Here is a 10,817-nt window from a genome sequence, read left to right as displayed (position 1 = left end):
TGAGAGGTTGTTCTGTGCACACAGGTCCACACTCAGGTGGGTGCCGCTCACACTGTAGACACTGCATCTATCGTAATGACTTCCCCACAGGTGGAAGTAGCTTGTCTTGAAGAAAATGTGCCCTTTCCTAAAAGTAAAAACTCCATGTGGACGGATGGTGCCCTGGGTGGGAGCCTGAGCAGCTCCACCTAAGATGGAGGCAGAAGGAGCTTCCCAGAGAGGATGCAGGACAGAGACCAAGGGACTGATGAGCCGTCTCTTTGGCATGGATCAGCCTGTTTCAGCAGGAATCCTGGAAGGGCCTGGATGGGACATTGGGAAATTGGGCCAAGAGGGAAGAAGCAGAGAGGAAAGTGGGGCTGAGAACCTGGAAGAGGAGAGAAAACTCAGAATCCTGTGTCCTGGTGGTGCTGAATGGTGACAGCACCATTCCTGTGTAGGCGGGGAAAGGTGAATTTTTCAAAGTTTGATAAGACAGAGCCCCAGGCCAGGGGGATAGGCAGGAGTCCAATCTGTAGGCTGGAGCTGGCAGAAGCCCTGAGCATGCAGGTCTGCTCTCCAGACTCGAAGACCCAGAGTTCCAGACTCCATGCATCTTCGGGTTCCTGACTGCTCAAGCCATGCTTGACAGATTGGTGGTTCCCAGAAGTGCCCCAGAGTTGGGGGAGAGCGTCCTTGACCTCACCCTATCTCTCCTCTGCTCCCATGGGGTGCCTTCCCACCATTTCTCTTTTGTCTCTTTGGGTCCCATTCTCAGACCCCTTCCCCTGGAGCATCTTATGCTGGGCACAGGCTGGTTCACAGGTGCCATCTTTCAGAAAACATACAATTCTCATGGAAGAAAAGAAATGGTGGCAGCAATGATAAAGAACCTGCCTGCCCAAGCTGGAGACTTAAGAGACAGGTTTGAACCCTGGGTTGGGGAGATCCCCTGGAGGAGGGCATGGCAACCCACTCCAGTATTCTTGCCTGGAGAATCCCATGGACAGAGGAGCCTGGTGAGCTACAGTCCATAAGGTTGCAAAGAGTCAGACATGACTGAAGTGACTTAGCACACATACAGGCTTTGCTGAAATGAACTTGTCACTTTTACACTCATCCGAGGCTGTTCGTTTTACCCTGTCAGCCTCATCTAAATGGAGATCCATCCCTTCCCCAAGATAGAGACAAGGAGACACAGATCAAGGACCAGAAGCCCTGGAGGAGGGTCTCCTGCCATCCTCCTGTTCCTGGAGAAGGGGTCAGCTCTGTCTGCAGTTGGCTCATTTTCCCTGGTAGCCTTGGGCCCAGGACTTAAAAATTCCTGTGGTGTTAGCCACATGCTTTATCAGGAGAAATCCCTAACTTCTCCCTTCCTGGGTGGAACCCTGTCAGTGCCCAGCGCCACACGTGCACATGTGCTATCTTCCACGTCGGCATCCTGGCATGACCCGGCTCCCTGCCTGGGGCAGGGGGGTAGCCTGGCTGTGCTTGCGGAGAGCCGGTGCCCTGCTCTGTCACCCCTACCCTCCACCCCCTGCTGGCCAAGCTATCGCAACTCGTTTTCCTAACAAAGGGCTCAAATCGTTGGTGCTGCAGGCAGACAGGTTATCTTGCTTGCTGAGCAAACAGAGAGACGCTTATAAACACCCCTGGCAGTGGGGAGTGTGCGCTCTTCTGGTGGCCCTGGGGTGTGGATGAACGTGGACATGGGACCCCGAGGCATCTGGCTCCTGGCTGCGCTTCTCCTGCTGGGTGTGTGCGCCCTGGCAGGGGCCCAGAAACCAGGTAAGTGGAGGTTCAGTTTCCTGAGGGGAAGAGGAGCATCTGAGCCAGAGAGCCTGGGAGCCTTCTAGAACCCAGATGGTGGGGGTGGCGGGGTGCGAGGTCCTTGCCTCCTGCCCACTGTGGGGGGAGGTCTTCATTTGTATTAGTTTCCCTGGAAGAGAAAAGGTGGATGATGGGGAAGCAGGTGGGAAGGTGTCCTAGGACTAGGGATGCCGGCCATGCAGCCGGCTCCTACATGCATCCACCCGCTTCCCGCCATTCAGGGAGGACAGCAGGGGAGGAGGGTGAGATGTCCCAGGAAGACCCCCTTTGGGGTCGGTCAGGACGGCCTTGGGTGCGAGTGGGCCAGCTTGTGGAGGGGCTGGATAGGAGTCCCACCCAGGTCTCCCAGGGGGTCCGACTTGCTCACTTTCATCCTGACCTTGGCTTGAGTCCATCTGTCCACACTCTTGCCAGAAGGACTTATTTTTAAACTAATAAAACACTTTCAGCCAAGCCCTGACAGTTCCTCTGAAGGACGCCGTGTGGTTCAAACATGAGCAAGATAAGACGGCCTTTACAGGGCTGGAGCGGAGCTGATGGAGCATCCTGGAAGCACTGGAAGGCGGGGGCGCGTGGGGGGGGCTGGCTGACCTGGGCTTCTCTGCAGATGCCTGCCAGTGCTCGCGCCGGGAACCCCAGAACAGGGTGAACTGCGGCTTCCCAGGCATCAGCGGTGATGAGTGCTTCTCCAGAGGATGCTGCTTCGACTCCAGCGTCGTCGGGGTCCCCTGGTGTTTCAATCCCCTCCCGAAGCAAGGTAACGGGCAAGGTCCCCTCCTGAGCCCCGGCCAGCAGCTCAGGACCTGGCTTTCCCAGGCTCCCTAACCACCCAGGCCAGCCCAAAGGGAAGAGAAAACGCTCTCTGCCCACTGTGTCCACATTAGATCCCGAGGGTGAGCCATTTGTCCTTTTAGGGAGACTTCAGGGGATCCGGCTGCTTGACTGTATTTGAAGGGAGAGCGAGTCTCAGGATCTGCTTGGTCAGGTGCGGGGGTCCAGCCTCCGCTGGTCCAGGGAACCCTTGGGATGAGCGGCGTCGGCGAATGCAAACACACACACACACACACACACTTGCAGTGGAAAAACTTCTTCTCTACTTATTTTTTCTCTAACACCTTATATATCTTTTTTTACTGGGGCCAAGGTACGAATTATTGTTTTCAGATCTTTTCAAATGACGTCCCCCTTAGATCAGCAAAACAAGTCAGGGGATATTTTCCAAGACATAATTTCCCAGGGTACAAAATCTTCCGTCCCTAGTGGCGCGTGACAAGGATTGTTTTGGACCTCTTAGCCCACTCTGTTTTCAGGTTTAAACGTTCTTCTTGCTTCACTGCTTCACTTGAATAGACAAACGTCAGCTACAAAGAAACACATAGCTACAGGCAAAAAATATTTTGACAGTTTTACAGTATAATCAATCACTTAACCACTATAGCTTCTATTATAATTTTACCTACTATAAAAACTTAACTTTTATATTATACACATACTACAATATCTTGCTTACTATTTAATCTACAAGCCATAATTCATTCTATTTTCACACAGCCGTCTATGATACCTATAGCACTAACACTACTTCCTAGTGTACTCCCAGGTACACCATGGGCAGGGGAAATGGAGTAGCAGCAGCGTCACAGCTGCCTTAACCCTTACTCCACAATATGAGAATTTTGGCATTGTGTGGTTATTAAACTTACAACTAAATCTAATAGTGTTTGCGTGTCCAGGGATGGGATTCACAATCACATTTATAAGCAGTTTTAACTTCTAATCTATTTCCATATTCCCTAATATACCTCCTATATATAAAATCCCGCATATCTATAAATGGCCTAAATCTAAATACCTCCCGCATACCAGGTTATTCATATGGTTCCCATCTCCCTGGGGGCAGAGTAAACCTAACTCTTCTGGGAAGCCCCCAGACGTTTACACCCTAGAGATGTCCCTAGGACCTTCCCCGAGGTCTACTAGGAACAGCGAAAAACCACCAAGAATTCCAAGAAAGAGTATTAGCACAGACAAGACACATATAGCAAGAATAGGGAGTGTCCCGGAGCCTACTGGACTCGGATTCCCCTGGGTTCATGGCCTCCTTGGGTCCATGACCTTTACCCAGAGCCTTGTCATGGGCGGGGCGTTCGCTTGTCCTCTTCTTGGCTCCCAACAGTCAGGCTGTGGCTCCTGAACCAGCTTCTAAGGGAGATGAAGGCATTAAAATCAGGATGTTATTAACATAACTGCGAACAGACCCCAAATGTTAAGAAATTAAGTTAAGGCTTCTAGAGTCACCTTTTGAGAGTGAGTTTTGTATCTGTGCATATTATCAACTTAAAAAGTCACCTGTTTCAAGGCAGGCACACAAAAAGTTCTGTCTGCAAAGCAGACCCATTTGTGTGGAACTCAGTGCCCCGGGTCCCATCCACACCACTCAGGGGAGCCGGTCGGAGGCTCCCGGGCTCTGGGGGAAATGGAACTGATGGCAGGTGGTTGGTTTGTCTATCGCCAGGGCTCATCCAGTAGTGGAAGGATCCTTGGGTGTCAATTCTTTGTGTATTAGTCACTCAGTCATGTCCAACTCTTTGCAACCCCATGGACTGTAGCCCACCAGGCTCCTCTGTCCTTGAGATCCTTCAGGCAAGAATACTGGAGTGGGGTATTCCAGAATACTGGTATTCCAGAAGAATACTGGGGTGGAGTGGAGATCCCATCTCCAGGGGATCTTCCCGGCCCAGGGATCGAACTCAGGTCTCCTGGATTGCAGGCAGATTCTTAGCCACCAGGGAAGACACTCAATTCTTGGTCAAATGCTTTCTAACTTTAAAGGGTCCTCCTAGGATGTAGTGTGGGCAACTCCATTTTATAGAGCCATGTCAAGTCCATGGAGGTGAAGCAACTTTCCCTTTGACTTTGGGCATCAGGAAGAAGGGGTGGCCACCTGCTGGTGCCCACATTTAGTCCAGGGGTGACAGTCCCAGGAGCTCCTGGTGCTATCCCGAACCTGTGAGCCCAAAGTGCTCCCCTAGCAGGATGGGATGGATGTGTCTGGCTAACTAACTAGCCTAACCGCATCCCCTTGTTATCCCTAAACCCGGTGTGCCCTGCAGAATTGGAGGAGTGTGTCATGGAGGTCTCGGCCCGCAAGGACTGTGGCTACCCCGGCATCAGTCCTGAGGAGTGTGAGTCCCGGAAGTGCTGCTTCTCCGACACCATCCCCCAAGTGCCCTGGTGCTTCTACCCCATTTCCACGGAAGGTAACATCGGGTCCCCAGACACAGACAATTCTCAGGGGCAGTGGGAGCCGGGGTGGGGGAGGTCCTCGGCTTGCCAGGATGCCCGATGCCAGGCCCCAGACCCCAGGGGTGGCCAGTTCAGGAAAAACTGTACTCCTGTGGGAGCTTGCCATTATTGTGAACCATCTCAGAAGTCAGTTCAAGAATGTTCTCAACAATGATAGCTTTTTAAAAAAAATAATTAAACCAAGCCCTCGGGTCTTCCCACTGTGCCTTTTGCGATGGTTGTATAAAGCATCTCACCCTCAGCCGTGGCCCCAGGTCCCAGCACAGTTGACTGTCACTATTTTGGGTGCTTCCGAATGCCCTGCCCTACACTGGGCACCGTGGGTAGGACCCAGAGCAAAGCAGCTGTGGTCTCTTGCGGACCTTGACGCTCTCTCCAGTGAGCACGGGTGACAGGTCCTGCCCCAATGCCAGTCCCGGGGGGCCATCTCCTTCCTGCTACCCCCTTAGTTACAGCATTTCCCTGACCCTGAGTTTGACAAGGATAGACCAGATGTTTCCAAAAGATGGGAAGAATGCATCAATCCTTTAAGGAAATCGGGATGTTCCAAAGAGCATGGCTTTTTCTTTAAGAAGTTTCCAAGTGATTTTTTGAGTGACCTAAGGGTCTACTTGGAAAACTACCAGTTATCTGAGGAGAATGGACCCCCAGAGGGCATCTGGCCCCAGGGGGCTGTGTCCCCACAGGAAACTTCTTCTCCAGCAGGAATGGCTGGACTGAGAGCTGTAGTCCCGAAAACCCTCAGAGCCTCTTAGCCCAGGTTCCAGGCTTCCTGGCGCTCTTACCAAGTGTCTTGTGTTTAAATTTCTAGACTGTCATTATTAAGAGGCAGTGGCTTCAGAGAACCCTCCAGGCTCCTTGGATGCTCTGAAACAGAAGAAGAATACTCACCACCTTACAGTTTCAGATTTCACATTTCCCCCATTCCTGGGTTTTCATCATCTGCTTTTTATCCCTTTCAATGGCTTCACATATGATTTCTTCCAATAAAGAAAGTCCTTAAAATCTGCTAAATTCCATGTTGGCTTCATTGACACAGAGGTGGCCAGAGCTTGTGAGCATGTGTGTTTGAGAGAGAACGTTATTAAGAGTACATATACGCGTTGTGTGTAACTTTAATATTCTTTTATCTGCTATAAGAGCAAGAATTCTTCTAATAGGTTCAGGCTACTCTGACAGTGAAAATTCCATGGACAGAGGAGCCTGGCAGGCCACAGTCCATGGGGTCGCAAGAGTCGAACATAACTCAGCAACTAAACCACCACTACCACATCCGTAAACGCATATTAGAAATTACATGCCACTCTTGGAGTAACAAATAATTTCAGATTGCAATTACAAAATTGCTTTTACAAATGCGTCACTGAGTGCTTGCTTTTGAAATTCATGCAAGTCACCCTAACATCGCTTCCAAAAGTGAGCGGGGGACTTGGGCTCCGGCGCATACTCCCCTTGGGCTGGGAGCGAGCAGCCGCCGCACTGTACTGTAATTTGAAAGCTGTTCTAAAGAGGACGTTTGAAACTTTCATCAAGGCTTCTATGCGGCCAATGGGAAGGTCGTGGTGTGAAAGCTATTTCAGGCACCTTGGTGAGGGGTCCTGATACTCTTCAGCTCAGGGGTGGGGGTGCAACATGGGTGACACCAGGCCAGACTCTCTGTGGCCTGCCCCTCCTCGATACCTCCTCCCCCAGCCTGGGCCCACAAACACCCCAGAAACCCAGGGTCTCCCCTGTGTGACACTGGCTTTGCACTGCAAGGCGGAAATTCCAGAGTGTTTTTTCCAGGTAGAGGCTTGGCTCCACATCCCCTCTCGGGACCCCAATTTTGAGAAAAGGGCCCCGTTTGGCCTTAGATCACTGTTGCATCTTTATCTTGCTAAGACACACACATAAGTCCCATAAAACAGTGGCTCTGGCTGGAACGCAGGGTCTGAAACACTCAAGACAAGCGGCTCGTGGTTGTGAATTGATTTGTCACCAGGGCACCATGTCTTCTCAGTCTGTCCTCACATGCAGTTTATGAGTCCCTGAGTCAACCTCCCCACCTCCCCACCACAGAGTCAAGTCAAACCCCACCGTTGACGTATTGGGGAAAAGGTTTGACACATGAATTGTTCGTACCCGCACTCCCGGACTCGGAATTGGGTGTTTCTGTTCCTGGCGCCAGGCCGTCTGGGGTTCAGGATCTGGTGGGGTTTCTGGTCTCAGGCTCCTGTTCCCGGGCTGCAGATGCACGTGTGTTAGTCCCTCAGTCGTGTCTGACTCTTTTCCACCCGTGGACTGTGGCCCACCCGGCTCCTCTGTCCATGGGGATTCTCCAGGCAAGACTACTGGAGTGGGTTGCCATGCCCTCCTCCAGGGGATCTTCCCGACCCAGGGATCGAACCTGGATCTCCAGCATTACAGGCAGATTCTTTACCGTCTGAGCCGCCAGGGAAGCAGGTACAGGTGCCCTGATTCTTTCGCAGGAATCCCCTTCTCACGCCCCACCCACCCCATCTCCTCTCACAGATTCTTTCTGACATACTGCCACCCTCATTTCCCAAACGACTCCTCATGGCCCTTCTGATAGCTGAGTGCAGATTTTTAAGCAATTCCAGTGGCGTTCTCTGGGCTTGGGGGTTCTTAGGCCGTTTTAATCTGTGTGACATATATCTACGACTCTTTTTGCTCCAACACCATGGACTACAAAGAGCTGCCTGGAATCTCAGTGCGGTTCGGACCAGCCCCCGATCTCCTTCTGTAAGCGGCCCACGGGCCCGGGGGAGGGGGGTACCCTTGTTGTCCCTGGAGCAGCAGCTGGAGACATTCAAGCCTCCCTCATCCTTCCCCCCACCATCAGACAACCAACCTTTCGTTCTCCTCTGTTGTGCCTTCCTCACTCCCTCTCCCCCTCTGCTCCCTCCAGGGGCACTCACTGCCCGGCTGGGCTCAGCTGGGAGGTTGGTGACGGTGCAGAAGGGCGGGCTGTGTGCAGAGGGTCTGGTGGGGGATGGGACTCACACCCACTGTCCTGGTCTCCGGGCTCTGGGGGTTCACCCAGGTCCTTGGCCGGCTGGTTCAGGTGATGAAGGTGCTTTGAGAGGCGGTCACAGGGGACCAGGGGAGAGGGGACCAGGCAGGTCTTAGGAGAGGGACAAAAGGAGACATCACAGTGCTTGTCACAGTGACCTTGGGGAGGCTGTCTCATCACTGACAAGTGAAAACAAGAGGTTTTCACGTGTTCTGTTTGTCATTCGTGGGTGATGATTGCTTGTACCCAGCAAGGTCGTGGTGGGATTAGAAATAACGTGTGTGAGCTGCCTGGTACACAGCTGCTCCCAGTAAATGCAGCTCCTCCCAGGACCGTCTGCTCCTCCTGTCCTGACACCTAGCGGGCCCTTCGGTGGCCTCAGATCTAACAGTCCTTCCCCCCGCACTGCAGAGCAGCACAAAGAGCGGGCATGCATCCTCAGAACGTGTATTTATTTGTTACGCTCATTACACGCTCACTGTATACTGACTATACATACAGTGGATTCCATTATTCAAGGCAGTTCTCTTCTATGAAATCTTTGGCCCCAAATTAGCGAATCGTGAACAATCAGGATTGGGGAAAACGCAGAGCTGGTTGCCTTAGGGCCTCTTGGCCAATTTCATCAACTGATCAGCATGTGACCTTGCTTGATGTGTGTTTCTGTGTGAAGACACCTTAGTAGTATAAGTATGGCACCCACAAGGAAGCCAGGAGACAGCGGGAACCCTGGGTTGAATGGGCTATGGTGGATCCTGGCTCCATGGTCATGGAAGGCCGTGCGGGTGACCGGTCCTGGTGTGGCGAGTGGGGGTGAGCACTAAGTGGCTGCTTCAGGAGGATGGAAACGAGGTGACAGGTGAAATGAGGATTTGGGGTCACATACCAGCCGGTGTCAAAAATCTGCCCTCTGATGATTTCCCGGAACCACTGTGTTTTGAAGCAGAATGCTGAGGGCCGATAAGCAATTATGGACAAGATTCTGGAGGGAAGGCTGTGATGGACATTACAAAATGAGAATTTTCAGGGACCCTGTCATTTTCACTTGTATTTACCTCTCTCTCCTTTTCTCTTTTTTTTTTCCACAGTGGTGAAAGATATTTGTCAGTTTTCACAATCAAAAGCCAGACAAAAAAATAAAAGATAATTAAAGTTGCAAAAGGAAAATAAAATAAAGATAACTGATTTAATGTGTGTTGTTGTTTCACTAACACTGATCTCACCCCAGAGCCCCGTAACTCACACCTGCAGGAGGCTCCTCTGACGCCCATGCTTTCTCCGGAGGACATAGCTCAGTCTCTTGCACTTGGGACATGAGACAGCACTCCCACTGTGCTCCGGTCATGGGAAAAGCAAAATCACCAGCTACAAGCTCAAAAATATGAAAAACAAGGTTGTGAAAAGGCCCTGAAAGGTCCCTGGTTTATAGGGTGAGCTGAAACCAGCGGGGGACTCTCAGGGTCTCCCTGCCATGCGCAGGCTCACAGAGCTGATGACCGTAAAAGCCGGCAGCACTGACCCTGGGGCTACACACAAGTTACAGCGAGCCGGCGAATCTGCAGACAGAGAACCTGCAAATCACAAGGATCGACTGTGTGTTCGTAATAGTGGTTATATATTCATTACATATATATTGGAGATGGGATTCACACTCATAAACACCCCTAGATGCTGCTTTGGGGTTGAGGGGGCCAGCCTCTCTGCTGACAACCCCTTCTCCCTGCTTCTGCCTAAAGAAAAAGGAGGGGAGGCCACAACCCAACCTGACTCCACGGTGACCACCACGCTGATCTCCTCAGTGCCCTCCGCAGGGCATCGTGGAATTAGGGGGCTGCAGTAAGTTTACATACCAGATCTCCAATATTCACGTGTTGGCTCAGTGTAAAGAACCTGCCTGCCAACGCGAGAGCCGCGGGTTCAGTCCCTGGGTCAGAAAGATCCCCTGAAGAAGGAAATGGCAACCCACTCCAGTGTTCTTGCCTGGAGAATCCCATGGACAGAGGAGCCTGGTGGGCTACAGTCCATGGGATTGCAAAAGAGTCGGACGTGACTTAGCGACTAAACAACAACATATATTAATATGAATGTATCGCACTTATGTTCTATAACAGTTTGTGTGTTAAGGCTGCTTCCTAACCATGCGACCTTGGGCAAGTGACTTAGGTGGTTGGTACCTAGTTTTACTCATGTGCGATCTGGGAGGTATTAATAGCACCTTTTTCTGTGGGCTTGTGAGGATTCTATGAGTTAAACCCTGAGATGTGGTTAGACCAGTGCAGGGCACGTGGTGAGTGCTTCATGAAAGCGACTACTAGTTACTGTTGGATTCACATGAACCGGCCCCCACAGTCCAGGCCCCATTACCTGGGGTGGGGGGGGAGCAGAAGGGATCTCCCTTGTCTCAGGGCCAGGGCATCAGCCCCTCCAAGATCCCCCCTGCTGATACAGGAAGGCTAATCCCTGCCAGATCCCCTCCCTGGGGAGACTTCTGTGGCTTTTGCTAAAGTGGTGGTCCAGGCGGGCAGCTGTCCCCACTGCAGGCTGCACCCCAACTGCTGGACCCCTGGGAATACCCTGAGGGTCTGCCTGCTGGCAGCTTTCCTGTGAAATTAGTTCAATTCGGTTCAGTCGCTCAGTCACGTCCGACTCTTTGCGACCCCATGAACGGCAGCACGCCAGGCCTCCCTGT

The 10,817-nt window shown here is 51.9% G+C and overlaps 1 protein-coding gene across 1 annotated transcript; it reads left to right on the top strand.

Annotated features, from left to right (window-relative positions):
- Positions 1-1,593: 1,593 nt before the first annotated feature.
- Positions 1,594-6,071, top strand: TFF2 (trefoil factor 2). The gene is made up of 4 exons (XM_070465901.1): positions 1,594-1,767; positions 2,417-2,566; positions 4,923-5,069; positions 5,927-6,071. The coding sequence occupies exons 1-4, from the start codon at positions 1,677-1,679 to the stop codon at positions 5,938-5,940; spliced, it is 402 nt and encodes a 133-aa protein (XP_070322002.1). The 5' UTR covers positions 1,594-1,676; the 3' UTR covers positions 5,941-6,071.
- The last annotated feature ends 4,746 nt before the right edge of the window (positions 6,072-10,817 follow it).

The sequence above is a fragment of the Odocoileus virginianus genome, chromosome 4, assembly GCF_023699985.2.
Source record: "Odocoileus virginianus isolate 20LAN1187 ecotype Illinois chromosome 4, Ovbor_1.2, whole genome shotgun sequence".
NCBI classification, from domain to species: Eukaryota; Metazoa; Chordata; class Mammalia; order Artiodactyla; family Cervidae; genus Odocoileus; species Odocoileus virginianus.
The sequence above is the reverse complement of the archived record's forward strand: the minus strand, read 5'-3'. Positions and strand labels throughout refer to the sequence as shown.